Genomic DNA, 27,300 nt, shown 5'->3' with positions numbered 1-27,300 from the left:
GCCTAAGTTCAGTGACAAGAAACAACAAGATAGAAGGGTAACTAACCCTTTATTATTTCGATAAGATTTAACAAAACTCCGCCTGGGAGTGTACAAGCAAAGCCCGCACTTGGGCTAGAACTTAAAAGACTAAGAATTAAACTAAAACTAAGATAAACTAAAGAAATATAGCCGAAGCTATCAAGATTCAAATCGAGTTGACTCCTTAACTTATTTGACTACGAAGCTTAGCAAGGGCCTGAGTACGGCCGAGCATAATAACAGCTTTGAGAGAGAGAGTGGCCAAAACGGCAGACGCGCGTAATCAGAAACTCTGATTCTCTCTGACTCAGTAACTTCGTGGTTTAAATACCGCTCCTCCTCATTAAATATTCAGCAAGATTCCAAAACTACGTTCTGCCCGGAAGTAGTAAGTTGAAGTTAAGAATTTGACAGGAAAGGAATTTTAACTTAAAATTTAACTGTTAATAAAATTAACATAATCCTTACAACTCTTAAGCATCGTTTTCTTCGTACAGTTCAACAGAAAAATTACAAAAATTTTATTAGCAGTATAAGTTTAGAATTTTCAACACAGAGATAAGTGTTAGCATAACATTTTTCTATTTTTTTTTTCATTCTTTTCTTAGTTTATCACATCAACGTTCCAGTTTTCTTAGCAAAATGGCTTGCAAAGCTTTTTTATTAACTTTTTATGCGTTAACTTTATTTACGTTTTTACGCACTTAGCCACATCAAATTGTATCAACAGCATAATCACAAAATATTTGAAAACAGAATATTTTGAGAATTTCCAATATACAGTCTCGCGCGCTGATGGTGTTTGTAGAGTAGTGGTATTGCTCGCTTTGAAACTGCTGAGTTTATTAAGCATGAATTCATTTAAGTTTTACAAAACATGAAATAAATATAAAATTCAAAATTCGATTTAAATTCAAAATTCAAATTTTGAATTTTGAATTGTTCGTTTGTAGGGGGCGACGCACAATTCCGTTTCGAGACTAACAGCCCATTCGGTATAGCTCACTTTTCTGCAATAAAGAAGCTGATGCGTACACCACGAGTTCCTACTACGGAATATTAAATTGTACGCATTGTTTCCTGCATTTCATTTAAACGTATTGCCCACCAGCGGCCGAACGGTAACGTCGCTGAACACTGGTAGATCGGTCCGAGGTTCGAATCCCGCGAACGGGCTGGCTGCATGGGTGTTTTCGTGGTTTTCCCCATGTGTAACGTGTATACGAGCCAGTTTCCCTTAAAAAGTCCTCCACGAAGGCTATCCCTCCCTTAAGGCAGATAGCCTTCGAGTGCTTTGCCGTAATCTAATAAACCAAACCAAACCAAACATTTAAACGTATTTCATTGCAGACACACTTCTCAATCAATTAATTAAGTTCTCAATTCGCGGCAAGGGAAAAATACAATAATACCTCAAAATATTTTCATTAGAAATTGAAAATTATAGAAAAACATAAATACCAAATACAGTTGAAATAATTAAAAACAATTTTTACAATTAAATTGTGGTTTCTACCCCAAAACAAGCAGTTCGGCCGCCGGGCAAGAAGGCAGATTTTTCCGTGCACAAAACTGAAAGTTTCCTTTTGGTTCCACTCGGCAAAAAGACATTGAAGGTGCAGAAAGACTATTCTGTTAAGTTTCAAATGTAAACAAATATGTCTGCTATGGTAAAAAAAAAAAAAAAAATTAGGGTTAGTTGCACTTAAGCAACTTTTCAGTTGTTGATAATTCTACAATTACTGCACGCAAATTAACCTTAACCAGAAGATAAGAGCAACCTATTGCAATCATTCTTAAAGCAAAAACTACACAATTTACCAAAATATAAGAATAAAAAAAACTGAGCTGAGTAAACAGAGTTTTAACTTTTCTGAGCTACTCCCACTTGAGTTAAGCAAGATACATACATATATACGTACGTAGGTATGTACTACGTACGTACGTAAGTATGTACAGATGTCACGAAAAAATATCTTCTGAATCCATTTTAAATCAGTTTTATAATTTGTTTGGGGAAAAAGAGTCCTTTATTCTGTCCTTACGTACAGATGTCACGTAAAAATATCGTTAAATTGCATTCGATACCGGTCAAAATTTAGATTTTCGTTGAAATATGGTACATGTATTTTTGGTGATTCCAATACTTTCTTTAATTCGTACAACGAAGTAAAATAAAAGAACAGAGACAAAAATAAAGATAGAAAAAAATCTTAAAGCTTTCAGATTTTATCTTACGCTCAAAGGGACGTTTTTTTTCAAGGGGGTTTCAAAACAGGATTTGAAAAGTGATACAGACATACAAATCTTTCGATGCAAAATACCGTTAGATATTGTAACGTATTCACTTTGCTACGCTACCAACATAATACCAGTAAGAAATGTAAAGAAACCTCACGTACTATATAATATCCGCGCTTGCAGATGCACGAGTTGTTAATGTTAAAAGAAACGCTTTGAAATCGTTAAGTTTGTTAATAAAAAATTCGTTAAAATTTTGCAAAATGTAAAATAGATAATAAAACAAATTACAAATTACAAATTTGGGCTTATGCCGAATTCAAAGGGAGAACTCCGTTATTCAAAATTTGATGTCTGTAGGTACCATTGCTTTTACACAATGAGAGGCATATACATACATTCATGCAGATTCTTCATTATTTAACAATTCTTTTAAATACGCTGGGCTCTAATAATTGGTGGCAAGAATTTCAAAAGGGATTCAGACTTTTCATAGTGAACCAACGCAAAATGCCAAAACGAAATTAATAACCATTCTGGGCTTACGGCCCATTTGGGGTAAAAATAGAAATAAATATGGGTATATGAAAAAGATACACAAAAGGACAGAAACATACAAACTTATGTACAGATTAATTAGTACCTTCATTTCCAGAAATCAGAAAACACATTTTGGAATTTACTCTTTATGTTTAAAATTAAACCTTTGTTGCATACGAATAATATAGAGAAGTGAAACGAAAATGTTTGTATTTTTTCTACTTAAAATAACCTTAGTAATAATAAAAAATTAATTTTATTCAAATTTCGTTTTGAATAATTGTTACAGTTTGTTCACTACAGTGGACAGCATGCATATACAGTTAGTCACAAAAGTCTGCGTACAGACTAAATTTTAAATTAAAAAAACACTTAAAGCATAGAAAAATGTATTTTAATCATTGCAATTTTTTCTTCTATTAGCTAAAATTGTAAGCTTAAATAAAAAGTAAATAATATCAGTGTAATGCATTTAACATTTTTTCAAAAATATATTTTGTCAAAAAAACTCAGAAATTCCCTCCAATAAGTCTGCGTACACTTTAAAAAAAAGCAAAATATAAGTTTTTTACATTACTTCAATACTTTGTAGGATATCCTTTATTCTTCCAAACAGCTTGCAGACGTCTGGGCATTGACTGAACTTGTGTTTCAGTGTCATCCGACGTAAATTTTGCCCATTCTTCCTGCAATTTACTAATTAGCTTATTTCGCGACGTAACATTGTGTTTTCGAATTCGTTTCTCCAATTTTGCCCACAAATTTCGATTGGATTGAGGTCTGGTGACTGTGGAGGAGTACGCAACTGTCTTGGAGTGTGATAGAGGAGATATTCCTTCACAGCTTGTAAGGATCTTAAGTTTTACTAACGTTTATTTTATTTTAAATCTTTACTATCACTTCTTATTTTCTACTTCCGGCTAGAATTATAAGCGTGAAGGTTTTTATGCAAAGTTTGTCTGGCGAACGCCAAGTATTTAAGTGTGGCCTTTTTGCCAAGCGGAAGAGAGGAAGCAGTAAGTCAACGCAGGCCGCTTACCTTAGAAGTTACGCAGTTGCTGTTTGCCTTCCAGGCCAGAGGTTTTAATCCTCTTGATAAATTAAACGTATTGTAGTGTTCACAGTCTCTGTGCTACATACGCTTCCTGTTATTATAAGGCCAATCTTCCACGTGTATTATTCTAAAGTTAAATTAGAGTTTAGTTTTATTTTTATACTTTTACGTTAGACCCCGAGTGGCGGGTCATTGTATTCCGAAGTACGGAAGTTATTGTATATAGAGAAAAATAAAGGGTTTTGTATACCCTTCGTCTGTATCCTGTCTACTTACCACAATTAGTGAACATAGCTTTAGTAAGCTCTGTGTTCCGAGTCAGGTCCTTGTATGTTCCCGAAGAAGGTTAGAAGGAACATTGAACCTGATAAGCTAAAAAGCTGTATGTTTCGGGTCGTTGTCTTGTTGAAAAATAAAAGTATTAGAAAGGTTTATATTTCGGGCACTGTCTCGTAGATTTTTCTTCAGCATATCCAAATAAACATACTTATCCATGACTTTATCAATAATGTGAAAATTTCCAACTCCTTTCGTCGACATACACCCCCATACCATCACACCGCCAACTCCATGTTTGACCAGTTGGATTTAAATTTCTCAGATTCAGTTCTGTTCTTGGGTTTCTCCATACAATAGGGTGGCCATTAACTTTAAATATTGTAAATTTACTTTCATCTGACCAAATTACATTGTTCCAGAAGTCCTGCTAAGAGTTTAAATATGTTTTGGCAAAAGCAATTCTTTTCTTTTTATTTGTCTCGGAAATGTATGGCTTAGACCTAGGTTTGCGTCCATGATAATCGGACTTTCGCAGCACTTTTCGTACAGTTAAAGGAGAAATTTCCTTGTTGCTAGTTAAAAAAAATGTCTTTTGCAATGTTTGCAGAAGAAAGTTTAGAATTTTGTATAATTCATAAAAGGATTTTTCTTTCTTCTCTCTGCGTTAGCTTCTTCGGTCTCCCACATCTTGGTTTTACAGCAAGAGTACCAGTGTCAAGATAGTTTTGAATAACTCTTTACACACTAGAAAATGGTTTTCCAATGGTTTTACCAATATAAGGAAGAGTTTTACCTTCATCTCTCAATTTGATACTTAGTTGTCTTATAACTAAAGGAATTTCTTTTATTGGTTGTCATTTTCGTCAAAGAAAATAGAAATAGCAACTTCCAATCAACGTGAAATTTGCTTCGGAAGTCAATGACCTTGAAAGTGTAACCTTCTTTGCATTTTTAAGTTTGACGTTTAAAAGTTAGATAAGAAATTCCCCGCCTCCTTCGCGTTGTACGCAATCATTATTGGCTTTGATTTCTGGCCACTTATCTTTTAAAAATTAGTGTGCATAAATTATTAGATACGAAAATATTACAGTTAAATAATTTCAAAGTCCCTTATTGAAACTAAATATTTAAAAAATAAAACTTTAAGAAACTACCATTTTCACCTTAAAATTTGGATTTGGTATTTCTTTTCTTGATGTACGCAAACTTTATTGACTAACTGTACGTACATGCATACAAATCTCTTCCGAACGAATTTACGGTCATTGCATTTGAAATCATTTCCTGCCTTGTTTGCAGTGATCATTACCATCTTCTAAATGGCAAATCTACAACGGGCATGTACATACAGATCCCCAAAAATACCTTCATTTCGTCGATTGTGATTGAATTCATTTTGCTGCGATAGTGTAACCTGTACCTATTGGATTCAAATGTCAAATGTTCTAGAAATTCTTTGCCAAACATAAATATTTCCAGTGGTGTTTTGGCTTGATAAGCAGCACATTTGGGTTTCAATTCACTCTTTTCGGTAGATCTTTAGCTTCCCACTCCACAATTTTCTCAAACTGACATTTAAAATAAAATGTCTAAAATTACTAATTATGAATAAAAGAATGGCAGTATAAGAAAATGTAAGCAATATTATATCATGTTTACTATGAGCAATTGTACTAACTCGGAAACAGAAGTAGCAGCCATTTTCCAAATAGCAATGCTTTACTTAGTGATGATAAACAGCCTTCTATGATCGACAGTTGAAAGTTCTAATAACACAGAATGAATAAATACAGGAATGGAATCTGTTAAGGCATTTACAGAAGAATAAACAAATTTAAAATTTTGTCTTCTAGAGTGGACATGATGCAACAAAGGGTTATAGACAGATTGTGAATTGCAACCTCTTTTGCTGCCTAACTAATAATATAGAAACAAATGTCAAAAGAATGTCGATTTGATCAGCGTTGATACTCAACCGGATCAGCCACGCTGGTTGCTAAATTTTCAAAGATTTGTTTTTAGTTATCCGTTTACAGTTTCAGTATTTCTACATAGGTATTATATACGACTTATTTTACAGCAGGGTACTTACGCATTATCCCGTCAACCTTTGGCTGAAATTTCAGTAACTGTCGCCAATCGTTACTTCGGAAACCTAAAGGATACGGTCTTCCATAGTTGGCGATAAATCGCGCTACACGGCTGATCAACGGGATAATACGTAAGTACCTACAGCAGCAATTAATATTTTTTGCTTCTTAATTCAGTAACTGCAGCTTTCTAGCGTGCAATTTCTAAAAATTTAAAGCCCCCAATTCCATATTTAACGCAAAGAATAAATTAATATGCCTTGTTTGGCGCTTAAATTTCAATTAACATTTGAAGTAATAATTGCACGCTAGAAGAAAATTAAATTGCTAATTTTAGGCACATTTTTTTTCAATCGATCTGAATGAACAAAAAGGATTTCTTTCAAAATAAATCTAGAGTTTCTCGTAAATGCATTACGAATGCGTTCTGCTCACTCCGAACTGTCAGAAACAGAAGAGAAATATGCTTCTTTGAAGGGACAGATAATTAAAAATATTCAATTAGTATTTTGCTCAAGTTGAATAACGATCAGTTTGACAGAACTCAATGCTGGAAAAGCTATTAATGATTCTTCAGTTTTAATGAGACTTCAAGAAATAGGCTCTTCACTACTGTTGTTTTATTTTTGAATATTTTCATATGTAAAGTAAAATATAACGTTTAAGCAAATTGCTATACATTTGCGTAGTCGGAAGAGAAAATCAAATATCAAGCAAAGAATATCACTACTTTGTTAAGAATTTCAGCATGAGGTTTCTCTAATTTTTAGCTTAATAACAAATACTTAGTAAATAAGATAAATTTATAATTATTTATAGCTTTCTGAAATCTTCAAAAATGTGTTTATCTTATTTCCTGCATTTTAATGATTAAAAATAGAATATAACTTTTAGTTAAAAAGATTCAGATTTCATGGATTATACTTGCTGCAAACGTACAAATGATATATATATACGTATATATATATTCGTTTTGCTTTCAGTTATATATTATTTTATAATTTTATGCTATAAATTTATGTTTTACGAAATTTCTTCTCACTAAGGACAGCTATAAAAGTTTTTACGTCATTGAGACTTACATCACTGAAGGCATTACTGTCATTGAAGCATCTGGCAAAAATCCGGATTTTATTTTTTTTACTCCCTTGTACGAAGTAAAAAGGAAGTATTGTAATCGCGAAAAGTTTCACGCAGCATATTTCAACGAAAATATCCATTTTGACCGCTATCGAATGCAATTTAACGATGTTTTTGCGTCATATCTGTACGTAAGGACAGAATGAAAGACTCTTTTTCTCCAAAAAAAATTATAAAACTGCTTTAAAATGAATTCTGAAGAGAATTTTTCGTGCCGTCTGTACTTACGTATCTCGCATAACTCAAAAACGAGTAGCCTCAGAACCTTAAAATTTTGTATATAGGTCTGCTAAAACATGTAGATGTGCACCTCGTATTTTGGTTGCAATCAGCCGCGCCAAACGTATATAAATTTATTTATATATATATCCACTCTGTTACCCGGCTCAGTGATCTCAGTTTCTTTACTCTTATATGTTTGTAAATTGTACATTTTTTGCTTTGAAAATGATTGAACTATGTTGTTCTTATCTTCCAGTTAAGGGTTTTATGCCTTTACCCGGTGGCGCAGTGGCTAGCGCATCGCGCAGCAACACCACAGGTCCGGGATTCAGCCTTTCATCTCTTGATTTCCATCACTTGGGTCGATAAAATGAGTACCAAGTTCGCTTGGGGACTAAACACTTGGGGTCTTTCGACCAAGCTGACCACTTGTTCAGGGCATATGCTTACGCACCCCGGGGCCCACAGTCAAGAAAGCAGATTTCGGGCACTGCCAGCCTTGGCCTTTTAGGTCTGTTACGCCACTGAGTTTAGTTTAGAATTACTAGTATTCAGTGAGACGGGTTAAACTGGGCCACTTGTGAGTCTCCTTAAATTTATTGGGAACCTTAGAAATCTATTCTTAAATCAAACTGAACATTAGCTTCTCGTAACCACCTAGATAATCTTTTTTTTACAGAAAACGGAATATGCATATAACCCGGATAACAATAAGAATTTTATACGGTGAACAAATATCTGCTTGTGCAACAGAAAATAAACCTTACAGCATTCTCTATTTTGCATCAATCCTATCAGATTCCATACATAAAACACAGAAACGCTCAACAGTTGAAAGTATTTCGTAGCTTTTCATGTTTCCACTTCTTTCTTGAAATCTAGTCTCCAGGCTTGAAGACATTTTCTTTAATAAAAGACCGAACAGGACTCACTAAACGTAAAACTGGGAACACGAAATCTCTTTCTTTCAGCGAAAATCCGGGAAGAGCAATAAACGTGAATAAGATAGTTTTTCCCACTTTCTTTAAGATCAAGAAAGGTACCCGATTTTTATCTGTTTCTAATATAACCTAAAACTGAAGAGCTAATAAAGCCGCATCCTATGTGTCATTTTATAGCTAAGACCGGTGATAACTTGGAACTATAACATTCTAACAATGGAATAAAAAAGAGTAAAATAGAAGATTAGTTAGGTATTACGTTACATCTGATGCGTGATCAGTTGTTATTAGCATCTGCAAAGAAGCGACATTAAATAGAAAAACCTATTGGAAACAGCATATTGTTATGAATTTTGTGTTTAAATAGCTAATTTTAGTAGAATTATAATTAAAATTGCTTTATTTGCCCGTGTAGAGCAGCACGAGGCATATTTTAAGAAATAGCTACGACGGAAAAGTAAAAGAAAAAATCTGATGTGTACACTACATTACTTCCTTGTACGGAATATTAAATTATACGCATTTTTTCTTGAATTTCATTTAAATTGATTGGATTGAATTAAATCTACTTCGTCGACAGCGCATAAACCACAATAGAATAAATGCACTCTTTAAAATTCACTATATTTGTTATAACGACACTCTGAATGCACAAAATTTATATCATTTGCAGAATTATCATTACCACATGTTCTATTCAAATACTATAATAAAGCTAAAACGATGTATGAAAGAAATTAAGCAAACAAAACAGAAAAGAAACAGTTTCTCACAGACGATTTAGTATTTCTCATTCAATTAATTCAGTTCTCACTTCGCGACAAGGCAAAAATACATAAAACTCAAAATATCTGCATTAAAAATTACGAAGTAAATCTTAAACACTTATTTCCTCGCAAAAATTCCAGACAGGATTAAGCATGATTTAATTCGCAATAATAAATAAAGGCGTTATTTTTGTGTTGCGAAGCTTAGTCTCTCTAGATTGGCAACAAATCTACAATTCTGCTGTTTCAAATGTAAACAAATATGTCCGCCATGTTATTTAAAACTTAACCGCACTTAAACAGCTTTTAAATTGTTGATAATTCTACAAATATTACATACAGATTTAGTAAAGGCATAAAAACCTTAACCGGAAGATAAAGACAACATAATACAATCATTTTTAAAGCAAAAAATGTACAATTTACAAACATATAAGAATAAAGAAACTGAGATCACTGAGCCGGGTAACAGAGCGGATATATATATAAATATATTTATATAAGTTTGGCGCGGCCGATTCCTACCAAAATACGAGATGCACATCTACATGTTATAGCAGTCCTATATACAAAATTTCAACGTTCTGAGACTACTCGTTTTTGAGTTATGCGAGATACGCACGTACGTACATACGTTCGTACAGACGCCACGAAAAATTCTCTTCAGAACTAATTTTAAAGCAGTTTTATAATTTTTTTGTAGGAAACGAGTCTTTTATTCTGTCCTTACGTACAGATATCACGCAAAAACATCGTTAAATTCCATTCGATAGCGGTCAAAATTGATATTTTCGTTGAAGTATGCTGCCTGAAACTTTTCGCGATTACAGTACTTCCTTTTTACTTCGTACAAGGAAGTAAAAAACATAATCGGTCGCTAGAGAGTTCTTTGCTTCTCGAGATTTCCGGAAACCGACAAGAGGATGGAATGACGGTTACAGCTAACAGAGTAGTCAATTACATTTATTCAACTTCAATACAAATAAAAGAGATATCCATATATTCAATGTTAAATGCACGTGTTCTTGTATTTTTTATTACTTTTTCGGCGTGACTTTCTCTTAAAATTTCTCACGCGCTGTATTGCACGGGGAAATAAAACAATTTTAATTATAATTCTGCTAAAATTAGCTACCTAAATACAAAACTGGTAACAATATTTTGAATTTACTTGTACTTTTAGAAAGCACTATTTTTCCCCCTTTCATATGGCCAGACATTTGCAATCTGAAGCATTTGTAAGAATGACCGATCCCATAGGCATTTAGCTTCTCAATACCGAGAGCGTTGTTTAAAATACAACACACGTAGAAGAACGATATTACACCTGCCAGAAAGGAAGACGGGCAAAAACAAAGCTTAACACAACGATCGAATGCTCCTCCTGGAGTTAGACGATCAATCAGCTTCCGCTCCTGGAATTAATCCAATGATTGGATAACGCTTGTTACGCTAGATGGTAGAAGCATGGCATAAATGTTGTCCACATTTAAATTTTCAGACTGCTAGCTTATTCCATACTTTTTCACCGCATAAAGCCTAAACTAATGATTTAAATTTAGACCTTTAAAAATGGTATTATTTTCTTATCACCGGTTACCTGGGCGATAATGAGAGTTTGTATTGTATAAGTCATGATCTTCAGCTGCCATTCATTATATGTGCTCAGGCTTGCTATGAGTCACAAGAACTCAAGTCAAGAAAACCGCCCATTATTGAAGCATACACGAAACAAAATAGCGAAAATTTGTAATTATTTGTGTACTGCAGGTTAGTAATCCGCACACTTTCATCAGATTTGAAGAGGGGCTATTTTGGGCATATGTTTATCACTTCATTGTGTTTATGACTATATTGCTGAGAGAGACACTAATTGGAGAAATGTTTATTATATAAGCAATCAGGTAAAACAGTCATTGCTTTTGGTAGCTAGCTAAATATAACGCTACTTTGAACTGCTAATACATCTGCACTTAAAATGGAAGAGATATTTAAAAAAAATGATGGAATCGTTTTCTGCCCAGCAGGACCATAGTCAGTTAGTAAAATGTATTAATGTTTGACCAAAGAAGATGGTTTCGGCTGAGAAAAGGGCGTTCTTTTTGCGTTGAAATTTTATCGCATCATAAACTCTTCAATAAAATCATTAGCAGATTAAATTCAAAGAAACAAATTAGAGGTACTTCGATTAATTTTAACATCAACAACGGCCGAATTATTGTTTACAATTGCATTTTTTGCAGAGGTGCATTTTTTTTTTTCATTTGCACCCATACACATTTCGAGAACATTTGGAGTTACGGGCCTTTGGGCTAAAAATATTTAAAACCGATTTTCTTTAGATTTTTCGATAGACAGACTAGAGTGCTGGAGATAAAAATGCTTTATTGAGTACAGTGTTGCCATTGCTCGCTTTGAAATCGTTGAGTTTTTTTAATCAAAAATTTCTTAAAGTTTTACAAAATATAAAACAGACAATCCGAAATTCCACATTCGGGCTTTTTAGTGCCCGTGCTCGGGTGGAGGACTAAGGTATTCAAAGCTCGATGATTCTAGGTACCACGGTTTTTCATAATCCGAGAAACATACATACATTCATGCAGACTCTGCATTATTTAGTTTCTTTAAATACAATGGGGAGCGATAGGTGGGAAAATTCAAAAAGTGATACATCGAATTTAAGGGGGCTTATACACCTTAAACCCCTTATGATCTTCCAATATGTGACTGTCACAAGAATTGGAATATTATATTTATTTTAAAAGCAATTACTTCCAACTTTTTACAGCTGACTACACAATATAGCTGCCTTGGAAATTAGTAACCAGAAAGTTTGTATTGCCACAAATATTTTTGTAATTTAATCCGCTTTGTGACAAAATGTTTCGTCATGTTTCCACCTTGCGCGCGCGATATTTTAAAAATGGCTAATGGTACATACTTGAAATTGGATGGAATTCTTTATATGGGCAGTATTTTCTAACTGAACCTAAAATCTGATGAATATTTTAATATTAAAAAATTTTATGGACGAAAACATGGCAGACTTTTTTAATAAAATATATTTTACAAACTCAGCTCCAAATAAAATAAAAATTTAACAGGAAATTCTTAGAATTGTTGGTTCACAGCAATTTCCAAATGTTATAAAAGCTTTATATTAAATATGGAATTAAATTAAGCAACAGAATGCTTTAAACTGTGCGCGCAAGGTGGAAACATGACGAAAAATTTTGTCACAAAGAGAATTTAATTATAAAGGTATGTGTGGCAACACAAACTTTCTCATTACTATTTCAAAACGCATCTATATTATGAAGTCAGCTGTAAAAGGTTGGAAGTAATTGCTTTTAAAATAAATAAGTTATCCCAATTCTTGCAACAGTCACATATTCGAAGATCTCATGGTTTTTAAGGTGTATGAGTCCCCTTAAGTGATTACACGCCAAATGCCATTTTGAGACTAATAGCCCTTATGGACTAAGACGCTTTTAGGTCTAATAATGAAACAAATTCGAAATTCAAAATTCGGGCTTCCATGAATGACTACGTTATTCAAAATTTGATGACTGTAGGTACCGTTCTGGTTTCACATTGCGATAAACAGACATTCATGCAGACTCTTCGTTGCTTAATCTCTTTAACCAGCTAACTGTCGCGCTCCTGTTTAAGAGTGCGCACCGTTTCGTGTCGCAAGAATCGAGCCATGACGAGTATATTCGTCAATCACAGAGTTAGCTGTGCTGGTAAGATATTGGATGAAAAAGATAGGTTTATTTTATAAAATTGAAAATTTCATTAATAATATTTACTTATTTGGTTAACATAAACATATATTACATACATATTAAACTAAAAAAGCAATAAATTAAATTAAATATTATACATATAAAACTAAGAATTTAAATTCCTTTCATGGAGTGATATTCATCGAAACAGGGTACTATACACAATGGGACTTTGCAAATCGAACACCATTAACGAGATTGATTCCTGATCTTACGTTTGTAGCAATGCGAACAGCTTCGCGTAGTGTTTTTTTTTTTTTTTTTTTTTTTTTTTCCCCGATGTTCCGGGTATATAATCCAGAACATGATTTCCGCCTAATTGGCTTATATTAGGTTTAAATGGCCGAGTTTGTGTCGATTTGTTTCTTTCAATTGGATACGTCGCAACAGTGTCTTCAATAAATGTGAGCAAAAAGTTGATACGCGATAATGTTCTATTATTTTGTATATAATATGAATTCATTCAGACACATAATGTCTAAGAAATGGAGAAATATGTTTTTGTAGTACATTTTGAGTCGTTTTCTTGCTGTGGAGTAAGCTATGATAACTCCATCGTTCCTATCCACTCCACCATTTTTACTTCCTTGTAAGAAGTAAAAAGGAAGTATTGTAATCGCAAAAAGTTTCAGGCAGCATATTTCAACGAAAATATCCATTTTGACCGCTGTCGAATGCAATTTAACGATGTTTCTGCGTGATATCTGTACGTAAAGACAGAATAAAATACTCATTTCCTTCAAAAAAAATTATAAAACTGCTTTAAAATCAATTCTGAAGAGAATTTTTCGTGGCGTCTGTACGAACGTATGTACGTACGTGCGCACGTACGTATCTCGCATAACTCGAAGACGAGTAGCCTCAGAACGTTGAAATTTTGTATATAGGACTGCTATAACATGTAGATGTGCACCTCGTATTTTGGTTGCAATCGGTCGCACCAAACGTGTATAAATATATTTATATATATATCCACTCTGTTACCCGGCTCATTGATCTCAGTTTCTTTACTCATATATGTTGGTAAATTGTACATTTTTTGCTTTAAAAATGATTGAATAATGTTGTTTTTATCTTCCGGTTAAGAATTTTATGCTTTTAGTAAATCTGTGTGCAATATTTTTAGAATTATCAGCAAGTTTAAAGTTGTTTAATTTCCGCTAAGCCTTTTTTAAAGGCGGCCATTGATGTTTACATTTGAAACAGGAGACTAGTGGATTTGTTGCCAATCTAGAGAAACTTAGCTTCGCAACAACAAAGATAACGCCTTCATTTATTATTTAAATCATGCTTAATTCTTTCTGGAATTTTTTCGAGGAAATAAGTGTTTCAGATTTACTTCGTAATTTTTAATATAGATATTTTGAGTTTTTGTGTATTTTTGCCTTCTCGCGAAGTGAGAACTGAATTAATTAAATGAGAAATACTCAATCGTCTGTGAAAAACTGTTTCTTTTTTGTTTTGTTTGCTTAATTTCTTTTATACATCATTCTAGCTTTATTATAGTATTTGAATAGAACAAGTGGCAACGATTTATTCTTTAAATGATATAAATTTTGTGCATTATGAGTTATAATATGAACGAAATATATAAGTTAACTGTTATATAATTATTGGATTATACTAAAGTGAATTTTAAAGAATGCATTTATTCTATTGTGGTTTATGCGCTGTCGACGAAGTAGATTTAATTCAATCCAATACGTTTAAATGAAATGCAAGAAAAAATGCGTATAATTTAATATTCCGATACAAGGAAGTCACGTGGTGTACACGTCAGATTTTTTTATTATAATCAACCACTAGCTCCGGTTTCTTTGGTATTATTTTTCTTTTGTCTGTTTCTATTACGTTGTCATTGTGTACAGTACTTATTAAATAAACCTCCCTCTTATCTTTCCATTTCATTATACGCACGACGGGTATACTTATCATTATACAGAATCATGCCGCTTCTCAATGACGAGTTTACTCGTCAATCACAGTTAACTGTTTAAATATAATGCAAGGTTTCAGAGATATTAGGTAATTTCGGAAGAAGGCAAGATGAAAAATTAGCAACGCCTTCGCCGGGAATCGAGCCGCGGACCTCTCAATTACGCGCTTAGTGTGCAGACCATTACACCATAAATGCTCGCTAAGAGGGCGGGAGGAATATCTTATAAGGTGATCATATTTGGTGGCAACAATTTGAAAAGTGATTTAACGGTTTTAGTGATTCGACGCAAAATGCCGTTTTGAGACTAATAGCCCTTCTGTGCCAACGGACCTTTTGCTAAAAATCGCTATTACATTTATCCAAGATAAACTGAACATATTATAATTAACTGACCCTATACATAATGCATTAATAATATATCATATATCTATCTAACTAAAAATATGCTATCTTATAATAATAAAAAAAACGCGGTGCAAAGAATTTAAATTACAATAAATTAATTTAACAACCATTTCAAGGAGCCCTGGGGATAGGAACATAGCAATATATTGTCCTTTCGAATGAGAGTTGTTGGAACATAAATTGCTTTTTCTAATGCCCTAGGCTAGCTATTCGCCTTTTAAATAATGGGCTTTTCATTCGACATTTTATTAGTTTAATGACCTCAGATATAAACCGCAACTGCATGGAAAATAGCACGGAAAAAGATGCATTCAGTTTTGTTTTTATGCTCAAATAAATATTTTAAAAGGCTGACAATTTTGTGGAGAAAGAGAAAATGTCTGGCGGCGTATTTATAAATGCACTATTATTTTTATGACTAATATTGCGGCATTCGTTTAAAAAATGCTTTTAAGATTGAAAATGAATTGTCTTTATTTAAATATTTCCATAATTGTAGATATAAGTGTGTTTATAGAAGGAAGTGAAGTATTATTTTAATATCTAGTATAATGCAAAATATTTTTTGTTATTTCAACAGTCTGAAAGTCTCAGATTTTCAGAAATATAGCATTCAGAAGATATTAAATATTTATTATAGCTTTATACGTGAGGCTAAAGACCCTTTCTATCTCTCTAATTAAAAAATCTGCAGAATCCAGTCATAATCAGAGATAGCCCATAAAAATTTAACTATTAATAATTAAAAACAGGTAAATATCCGGGGATTATTTACCTATTTTTAGAATGGTTTCGAGGCCGGTTAATTAATGTTACAAACGATAAAAAAATTTTTTAAATGTTTGATCTTGTAGCCTTTTCGTCTGAACTCCTACTTCTCTACCGTAATTTTCATGATAGAAGCGCTTTCGAAAATATTTCAGGGCTGTTGACTGCCTCTGTCACTACTTTAGAGAATCCATCAATCGTGATAGGTTAGCACTAAGAAAGAGCTCTTTTCAAAAGACCATTTAAGGAATGTACTCTCTCCTTCCAGCATGCTTTCGTGGTACAAGTGGCAGCACACTCGGCGCGTATTTCGGGAAATCGAGGTTCGAGTCCCGGCGAGGGCACTGCACATTTTTCGCGTCTCCAGCATCAAACTAGCATAATGATTCTACAGTGGCGCCCGAACTGAAAGATGACGGACAATAATTCGCCACCACGAGGATTTGGCGTTTGGGTGCCCTGATCCGCAGCGCCCTTTAAAAAGAGGGAATATACGCGGTATTTTTTCCCTCCTTCCATCATGGTATCGTGTTGTAATGGTAACACACATGGCGCGTATTTCGACAGGTCTAGGTTCGAGTCCTGGCGATGGCATTGCACATTTTTTTCACGTCTGCTGCATCAAAACTAACCTAATGACTCTACAAACAAAGGCAAAATAGTCTACAGGTCAAACGTCAGGAGAGTTGGAAGAATACGTTGAAGAGGTATGTATGCAATACCTGTATCAGTCTTCATGTTTTGAAGAAACCACACCAAACATTGACTTTTAGGGAATTTAATGGGATTTCGTGCATCGTGTGAGGCTGCTCAGAAGCCCAAATTCGGCTATGTTGTGTGTTTACGGACCCACTGAGATAAAAATGGCACTCATCTCCCCCACAGAATGTGCCATGGGAAAGCATCATCAATTTCTACCCTGGCAAGAAACGATAAAGCGAATGTCACTCGCTTATAATCACTTGGTTTCAGTTCGTGCAAGCGGCTGATTTTGTAGGGGTAAAATCCAATAACGCGCCGCAAAACTCTCCATACAGTGGAATAATTTATGTCCAATTGTCGAGCTACACCCCGGGCGCTGCTAGTACCAGCAATGGTTCCCTGCGTTCTTTCAACAATTGCATTTGCCACATCAGTTATTACATCTTCTGATACTGGTTTACGTCCTCTTCCAGCGCAAATGGTCAGTGACTCCGTTTCCCCGAACTTCTTAATCATTTTCTTAAGACCATTCAGCGATAAAGGCCCCTTTTTTAATTTTTATCTGGTTCGAAATTCGCGAAGAGCTGCGGATGCAGTACATTGATTCATGTAATACAACTTCAGTAGTAACCACACGTTCCGGTAACGTGAGAGGCATATATCCACTGGAGCTTGTTTACTTCAGCTGAGATTATTTGTCCGGAGCTGTCTACTACTTGCTTTTATAGCCCCTTTTACTGGCGCTGTCATCGCACAACATTCGCATTTTCCTTTGATACCCGTGTTTTATGCTAATTCTCGTTATTGTAAGCTACAGCAGCGCCACAAAATGCCCTAGTGGAGATTTTTTTAACTCTTTTTTTTCCCGGAATCCTTTCTTCCATGTCTTGATTAGCCTAAATACCAAGTTTGGTGCCATTTCGGCTATTAGATCGCGTTACAGGGCGCTTCAAACACTGTCACTTTAAAAAACGATCACTCTGTATATATGCGACTAAAAATTCCTCACAGAAATCTTCAATATGCGAAAGATGCTGTTAAAAATCTTACCTGGGAGATATAGCGCATCCTGTCTGAGGACTATTTCCTCCTCTTGGAGATGTATTCTGCGAATCCGTGGGATGTCGGAAACTAGTGCTGCGTTTTCTGGATGGTTCTGGCTCCAGGGTTGGTAATCCTGTGGCTGATGTGGTCGTCGTCCACGTGCTGGTGGACATACGACGCAAGAGACTTGGGGGTAAATTGCGACGTAACCGCTGAAAGAAAACAATAAGTTTTACATTAAAAAGGCGAAATAAACGCTCATTTAACAGAACTGTGCAATTATATTTTGCTATACAGTTATCTAGCATATATATGCAATATTTTTACTTCGCAGTCGTGCTGGAAGAGTGTCAAGACGAAACAAAGATGACAAAACTGGATTCCGACAAATCACCAATCTTTATTTTCACAATCAGTCTGGCAGACACTTATTCAATCATAATTAAATATGGTAAAATTCTATCTATATACATTGGTTTTCTTAAAGAAATGACGTAGGCATCTAAGAAGCGAAGTGGCGCGGGGTTGGCAGAGCAACTCTTAATGAAAGGAATGGAATGACGTAGTTTATTGTGCCAAGAGAATTTATACTAACTCTGATGTATAAGTACAGCTAATATTTTATTGGTTAATTTTAAGTTGTTGCATAACATGGAAGGATCTCTAATTTGGGAGAACAGATGAATTATGGGGAACAGCACCAAATCTAGAATTGTTAATTTTGAGGTCACCAATTGCTTTTAAAGCAGCTATCGCATTTTGTTATATCTTACATTTATAATGTGTGTGGGGGGGATTATGGCAAAGCCTCGAGGGCTATCCGCCTAAGGGAAGGAATACCTTCGTGGAGGACTTTCTAAGGGAAACTGGCTCGTATATACGTTACACATGGGGAAAACCACGAAAACGCGCATGCAACCAGCCCGTTCGCGGGATTAGAACTTCGGACCGAACTACCAGTGTTCAGCGACTTTACCGCTCGGCCGCTGGTGGGCCCTGTTACATTTATATAAATGAACGCTTGTTTGTTTGTCTTTTATACGAACCTACAGTTTAATTCCGATGTTTTCGGTATCTAGGTAACTACTAAACACCAACTTATAAAGAATAAACTCTTTACTAAAATCAAAATATATACATAATATTAGAATGACATCAATCTCTGCTATGAACGGAGCAAACTTGCGAAAAGGAAGGAAAAACGTTCTCTCTTTTTTGTTGCAAATGTGGGGTTTTACCTTCAAACCCCCCATGTTTTTGAAACTTGCCACATTCGACCTTCAAAACAGGAGAAAAGTAACGGTCTACATAAGATTTCTCAAAAACCAGTCCATGAGGTACGCTGTATTTATATACATATATTTCACGCTACTTTAACAAATTTTTGATTTAAAACTCAGCGATTTAAAAGCTTTGGGTTGCCACTTTGCAAAGCGTAAGATATATATGTTTCAAATTTAATCCGAATACTCGGCGATATAAAAGAAACTATGTTGCCACTTGGGAAAACGCAATTATTAATTTGCCTCGAATTTAATAAATAAACTCGGATATTTAAGAGAAATGTGTTGCCACTGCCCAAATTAAAATAGTTTAAAGTACATTATCGTTCAGTACAGCATTTAATTTTTCACGCATGGCTGTTATTGCAACACATACATTTTCTTTGCTTTTTGATAATGAATTTGTAATAGTAATCACAAAGCCCTAATTTCGCTATGAAATCAGTCACACTACAAAAAGAAAATCGATTGCTCGATCCAAGCCTCAAGCACGAAAGAAAAAGGCATCACGAGCTTTAGAAACAAACGGGCAACAGGAAGTAAGACTGGAAAACATTCGGGTACGCATTTCCCGAGACAGTTCTTATGAAACAAATGAGCAACAGGAAGAAAGACTGGAAGAGTTTGAGTACGCAATGCTCAAGCCTGTTCGTCTGAAACAGACGAGCAAAGGGAAGCAAGACTGGAAAAGGTTTGAGTAAGCACTGCTCGTTTCAAACGAACAATGCAGGCTAATCTAAATCTCGGTGCATTCTATTACGATGCTAATTATCATTACAGTCTTCATCCGAGTGTGGTCGTTGGAAAGATGAATAAATTAATCATGCATTACAGATCCCTTAAAGAATGAATCACCAGGTGTGTGCTGCGCGGGTCCCAAAGTGAAACTGCTCGAGTTAAATCCATCACCCGAACCATTATCAGCTTTGGTATCAGACGGGACAAGAGGAACATGCAAACTGAGCATAAACAAAAACTTTTATAATACAGTCAAAAGTCTTTAAATCCGGACTCGTCGGGACTTCGGCGATTCCGGATTATCGGTTTTTCCGGATTATAGATCATCAGTTTAAATCTGGTAAGATGGCATGCAGAAATTACAAAATTAAAAATATGAAACCGTAATCTATGAAATAAAGAGCAATTATGATCTAAAGGGTATCAAAATTTACCAAAAATGCTTAATATTTATTTGTTTACTTTATTAAACATTTCTTTCAATGTAAGTTGTTTAAGTTGCTTCGTTTTATGTGCTAATACTTTCTCTTTAATTCTATAAACAGACATAATTTCTTGTTCAGTTACAAAGTTCCGGTGGCATAATCGAAAGTTCAAGCTTACTTTTATAAAATTGCTCTAACAGTCTGCAAAAAATAATAAGCCGGATCCAATTCAAAGATTAAGGAATAACGCAATCTTCAACATTAACTGAAATAGATAATTAGATAATATTAGCTTAGCTTATACCGTCCGTAAACGTAGCATGCGCATGCATAAATGTATTATGCGCATGCGCAGAACGTTTGTAGCTTTGAGGTACGGATTAATGATCATTCTGGTTTATGGACGTCCGGATTAAAGACTTTTGACTCTAATATTAAAGCACAGACACTTTCTTTGCTTTAAGTAGCATTGCAACGCATGCAGGGCTACAGCTAGTAAATCATACATTTAGCAAGTGAAAAAAATAAATTAGTGAAAAGAAAATGGATGAAAATGCAGCCACAGTTTTGTATATGATAATGTATAATTTTTGTAACAGAAGGCCCCACCTAACACGGCTCCAGCTAACGTATGGCAGATGGTGACATTCTACAAGAATGTTTCAAATCATATCTATATGCTTTAGTTCTATCGTTCCCCGTGGCAAGCAGTGCATGATTATGCCTGTCATTGGCATCAGCCTTAAGCACCTTAACAGGTTATCACATCTAGCGACGGACCCTGCTAGACAGGACTTTTCTGAGAAACGAGATTCTGTCAGCACTGGTTTAAACCGTAGAATTCCTATAAAAAAAGGCTCCCCTGGAAGCGAAGTCCCACCTAACTACGAAACGATGTACTGGCTATGCGGAACTTTTTGAATCCTCGCCGAAAATGTTTCGGCTGCAGATCTGTCCCGGGTAGAGATCAACCAATCAGAGGAAAGGTCTGCTTCTGAAGGATCACGTGATCTCAATCTGAGCGATAATCGATTACTGTTTGACGTTCAAGTCTTTGTAGTAAGCAACAATGGTAACCTAGCTACGGGGGTTTCGAGGGAGTGTGCGGGTTTTTAGAATTGCTCCTTCGAACTCCAGTCCCTCGTAGCGGAAACATATGTGTTTGGGACTTTACATGTGACACTCCGATTTAACTCAGCTCCGCCCACAATTTTGATGGCCCGAGGGGAGGAGGAACGGGTGGGAGGGTCAGTCCCCCTCTTCTCCTCCACCAAATCACTCAAGAGGGCTTTCGGCTCGCCGCATATTTAGAGTGCCTCCAAGCCGCACAGACACTACACATTTACAAACATCCATGCCTTCTCCGGGGTTCGAATCCGGGCCCTTCAGCAAGGCGGTCAGGAAAACTAACCCCTATACCGGTTGGGTGACTGGAACTCTCCTTTAACACGCAAATAACTTTCATGAAATATTCCGTAAGAACATTTCAACTCTAAATCATTTCTGTGTATTATAGTTCTATACTGTGCAACAGCTAACACTGTCCCCTGTACGGAGCTCAAGGCTGTTGCCAAAGATAGGCGCAAAATTGACTCTTTGCAAGGATGAATTTCGTGGACTTACTTTGATATTAGACAAGCGAAATTGGTCACAAAGCAATCGCAAAGAATTAAAAACCATGCTATGGGAACTCTCATATAGTGAGTAAAGAACGTTCTGTAATAAAACCCCCACACAGTGTGTAATAAAAACGGTTCGAGTTACGTTAACATGTTCCAGTTTTATGACGTAATCACATCAGATGCTGGTAGTATTGGAAGCACTTTCACTTAACATATAAATAATACATTAATAGTGAGTTTCTTTTTATGTTGTGCTTAAAACATGCTACATGGAGCGGTACACTTTCATTAAAATGTATTTATATTTTCTATGTATTATTTACAGTGGATGGCCAAAAATATGGAAACACCTTGTGAAATGCATGTTTGAAAAGAAAGATTGATTTTAATGAAATATGTAGGTGGCGCTGGCGTTTTTGACTACTGACGCCACCTATACAACTTCGTAAATGTGCTAAACAGTTCAGTTGTTGTCGGAGTACTGTTATGTGAGGTTGTCATTGCATTATGTCAGAGTTAACAGACTTCGAACGTGGGCAAATTGTTGGAGCACGTATGGTAGGTGCTTCCGTAAGCAAGGTAGCCGACGTGTTTAGTGTTTCAAGAGGTACTGTATCGAAGATTTATTCCGCATATTTGAAAAGCGGAAAAACATCATCTGCTAAATCACAGCGCGGACGAAAGTGTGTCCTGAGTGATCGTGACAGACGATCATTAAGGGCAATTGTGACGAAAAATAAGAACAACCACAGCTGCAAAAGTTACTGCTGAAATGAATGTTGTGTTACCGAACCCTGTGAGTACCAAAACAATTAGAAGGGAGCTTCATAAACAGGGAATTGCTGGCCGTGCTGCAATTGAGAAGCCACTCATCAGTGATGCTAATGCCCGTAACAGGAAAAGGTGGTGTTTAAGTCATAAAGCCTGGACTATAGAGCAGTGGAAGCGAGTAATATGGTCTGACGAGTCTTCTTTCACATTGTTTCCCATTTCTGGCCGAGTTTACGTCTGGAGAACGCCATCTCAAGCCTATAATACAGACTGCTTGTTGCCAAGAGCGAAAAATGGCGAGGGTTCTGTTATGGTTTGGGCAGCCATATCGTGGTTCTCTACTAGCCCCATGATAACTGTGTCAGGGCACATGATTGCCAAGACTTATGTGAACATTTTGGCCGATCACGTTCATCCCATGGTACAAACTTTGTTCCCCGATGGTGATGGTGTCTTCCAAGACGACAAAGCCCCTATTCACGCAGCTCACATTGTCCAGGACTGGTTTTCTGAGCACGGGGATGAGTTGTCCCATCTTCCCTGGCCACCACAGTCACCAGACCTGAATATTATCGAACCTTTGTGGTCTACATTGGAACGGAAAGTGCGTTCTCGTTATCCACCGCCAACATCCTTATCTGAACTTGCCACCGTTTTGCAGGAAGAATGGTATAATATTTCCTTGGCAAACATACAGGAACTGTATTTATCCATTCCGAGAAGACTGCAAGCTGTTTTGGATGGCAACGGGTTTCCTACACCATATTAAGCAAAGAAACATGTTTTTTTAAAGGTGTTTCCATATTTTCGTCCAACCCCTGTATGTATGATCTTTGTAAATGTCTTTAGGAAACTTTTAAATAAGAAGCGAATGACTTAACATATGCTTAAAAGAAGAAGTAGCAGGTGCATTCATAGATTATCTGAAATATTCAATGTTGCTTTAAAGAGAATTTTGATATCATAAATACAGATTTCTGTATTTCATTACGTAAAGAAAACAGAAAATCAAAATAGAACTAATAAATAATGAAATATTCAAACGAAGAAAAACAAAATAGAACTGATAAATAATAAAATATCCAAATAAAATAGAAACGAACAAAAAAGTTTTGACACAAGAAGGGATAATATGTTTTCCCATGTTTACTGGATTTTAGTTTTTCATGAGCATGGGAAAAAAAAAAAAAAATAGCTATGAATATTTTAATTTCTAGAATTCTACTTCTAAAATTAAATTTCTAAAATCCATATATTCCAAAATGAGACTACTTTTCCACCAGTTTTTTCTTATTAGTCAAATACAAAATTCTGTTATTTAATGGCCCCGCCAACGGCCGAGGGTTAAAGTCTCTGAATACTGGTAGATCGGTCCAAGGTTTGAATCCGGGCGCATGGGCTGGCTGCGGAAGCTTTTTTGTCGTTTTCCCCGTGTATAACGTGTATACGAGCCAGTTTCCCTTAGAAATGTATGTGTGTGATGATGGCAAAGCCTCGAGGGCTATCTGCCTAAGGGAAGGGATATCTTCGTGGAGGACTTTCTAAGGAAAACTGGCTCGTATACATGTTACACATGGGCGAAACCACGAAAACACCCATGCAGCCAGCCCGTTCGCGGGATTCGAACCTCGGACCGAACTACCAGTGTTTAGCGACTGTTGCTCTTAGAAAGTTCTCCACGAAGGTATCCTTTACTCTTAGGCAGACAACTCTCTAGTGCTTTCCCGTAATCCAATAAACCAAACCCAAACCGATATTTTATGGTATAACCTCTTCCGCATACCAGCTTTTTACTTAGAAAACTGGTGTGCTATATAAGACGGGAAAGAAAGAATGTAACATTCTTTTTTGTCTGAATTCCCAATGACAGACACCGTGGGGCGGTTTGAGTGTCTCTCATCTCTGTTCTGCTGCCATCAACTCCTCCAAAGATCTTTCGTCTCATCGTGCATTTTGAATGTCACCTTGACGACAGACACTGTGAGCTTAAACATCCATGGCTTCTTCGAGACTATCGGTACGGCAGTCAGCATCAGTAACTTCTAAATCGGCTGAAAGTGGAAGAAACGCTGGAGCCGTGGGAGGGAGGTGACCGAAGACGGGAACACTTGGGGGTTACCAGAGGTAAACCGGCATGTGTCCCTCGCCTTCCAATCTTTAGAGGCGACGACTCCTTCTGGGCTCAGGAGGCCACACCGGGAGTTTATTGAGAGCGCAATTGGCCAAACAGGGGTGACCATTTGCGCTCTCAATAAACTGGCCAAACAATTTAGTTATTGGCAATGTCAATAAACTGGCCAAAAGGGGTGGCCATTTGCGCTCTCAATAAACTGGCCAAACAGTTTAGTTATTAGCAATGTCAATAAACTGACCAACCAGTTTATTGACATTGCTTGAGTGATTACAGTTATGAGGCTTGTGGGACGGATTTACAGATGAGAGGTTCAAAGCTACGCACAAAATTTATTGAAAACACACAAAAACATAGAAATATACAGACAAACACACATAAAATACACAAAGATGCACTTAATTAACACTGAAAACTTAAGACTCATAAATACACATATAAGGTACATATTAGGCCCCATTGACTACATATTAGGTATATTGTAGGGTGTGTGTACAGACGAGGGGCCATGCTGTGGGATTAACACGTGATTGCTAGACATTGATAAGGGGCACGCGGTGGGGTTCCTGGCGAACATATATTTGTGGAGCGTAAAGGTTTGAGTGTGTGTACACACATCGCCTTTGAGAGAGTTTACAATAATTTTTTCTAAGTAATATAGTATAATTCTAAATAATTGTTAAATTCTTCTAATATTATGTACAGCGCTGTCATATATTTTTATATTGTCATATATTTTTTTTATATATTAACATAAATCTTTATGTTTTCGTAGCTGAGACTATATTGTTTAACAAAATCACTTCCATTTTATTCAGAATTATATTTATTTATTGACGTAAAATACCTTTAAGCACACGCACGATTAATTTTATATTGAATCTTTTTCACAAGGGTATTCTTAATGTGATAACCTATCCTCTTGGTCCAAAAAATCAATCTTTTGGACGATATTTCTGGCCTTCTGTTTACCAAGATACATATCGGCGAAAAAATGGAAGCTTGGAACGTTCCCGATATAATCTCAATAGATTCCACTAAAGATTACGATGACTCATTACAGTCAGAAGCTCACTACTAATTCTTTTTATTCCGAACATAAATAGAGTGGTTAAGAAGTTATTTGTGATAACTTCCACATGCCAGATCAAAACAATTTTCCTGTTTATGCCTCTAAATATACAAAGTATACAAACTGGTGATTAAAACACTGCGGTTTTTTATTAGCCAAAAAGCTATTAATTTTGTTTTGGCATTTTGAGTTCATTCACTATAAATGTCGGTTCCCTTTTCAAATTGTTGCCACCAATTATTAGAGCACTGTATTATATTTAAGGAAATTAAATTATGAAGAATCCGCATAAATGTATGTATCTTTCTCGCACTGCGATAAAACAACGGTACATAGAGCCATCAGATTTTGAATGGTGTAAATTTCCACTTGAATATCGGCATCTGGAAGCCCAAATTTGAAAATCGCAATTTGTTTTATTATACATTTCATATTTTGTAAAACTTTAACGAATTTTTGATTAGCAATCTCAACGATTCCGAAGCGAGCCATGACAACACTGTAAGGGAAAAAAAAAATTATCTCCACCTCGGGACAGTGTGTATCAGAGATAGTAAAATAAGAGTGTATCGGGACACTGTGTATCGGAGATAGTAAAAGAAGAGTGTATCGGGAGATAGTAAAAGAAGAGTGTATCGAGACACTGTGTATCGGGAGATAGTAAAAGAAGAGTGTATCGGGGCACTGTGTATCGGATATAGTAAAAGCAGAGTGTATCGGGACACTGTGTATCGGATATAGTAAAAGCAGAGTGTATCGGGACACTGTGTATCGGGAGACAGTAAAAGAAGAGTGTATCGGGACACTGTGTATCGGAGATAGTAAAAGAAGAGTGTATCGGGACACTGTGTATCGGGAGATAGTAAAAGAAGAGTGTATCGTGACACTGTGTATCGGGAGATAGTAAAAGAAGAGTGTATCGGGACACTGTGTATCGGGAGATAGTAAAAGAAGAGTGTATCGGGACACTGTGTAATCGGAGATAGTAAAAGATATGCTTATTTTAAAACTATTTTGCGATGTCGCTGTTGAACTGAATTTTATGGTTTAAATTCGAAGAACATGATATTTAATAAATAAAGGTTACACAAAACGTAAAAAGACGTCTCTTTGGGCGTAATGTAAAATCCGAAAGCTTTCAGATTTTTTTTAATGTTTTTTATTCATTTATAAAATCATAAATAACAAAATTACTCAAATTGGGGATTATAAAGAAATAAATACTCCCTTATAGAATTCTCTAAATAACTGAATTATTAAAATAGAAATAAAATACTTGTATGCAATTGCTATTCAAGAAAATTTGGCACAAGTAAT

At 35.6% G+C, this 27,300-nt stretch overlaps 1 protein-coding gene across 4 annotated transcripts in view; it reads right to left on the bottom strand.

The window, feature by feature from the left end:
* The window catches only part of LOC118187013 (cGMP-inhibited 3',5'-cyclic phosphodiesterase 3A-like), an 881,882-nt gene that overhangs the window by 591,783 nt on the left and 262,799 nt on the right, over window positions 1–27,300 (bottom strand). For all 4 annotated transcript variants that reach the window (XM_085822827.1, XM_085822828.1, XM_085822831.1 and 1 more), the window contains exon 3: window positions 17,948–18,153. In XM_085822827.1, the coding sequence (XP_085678953.1) occupies window positions 17,948–18,153 (206 nt within the window). The remainder of the gene's footprint in view (window positions 1–17,947; window positions 18,154–27,300) is intronic.

Source organism: Stegodyphus dumicola, chromosome 8 (assembly GCF_044657685.1).
Source record: "Stegodyphus dumicola isolate Sdum_Otavi_A_Nest chromosome 8, ASM4465768v1".
NCBI classification, from domain to species: Eukaryota; Metazoa; Arthropoda; class Arachnida; order Araneae; family Eresidae; genus Stegodyphus; species Stegodyphus dumicola.
Note: the sequence above shows the minus strand (reverse complement) of the source record. Positions and strands in the feature narration are given on the sequence as shown.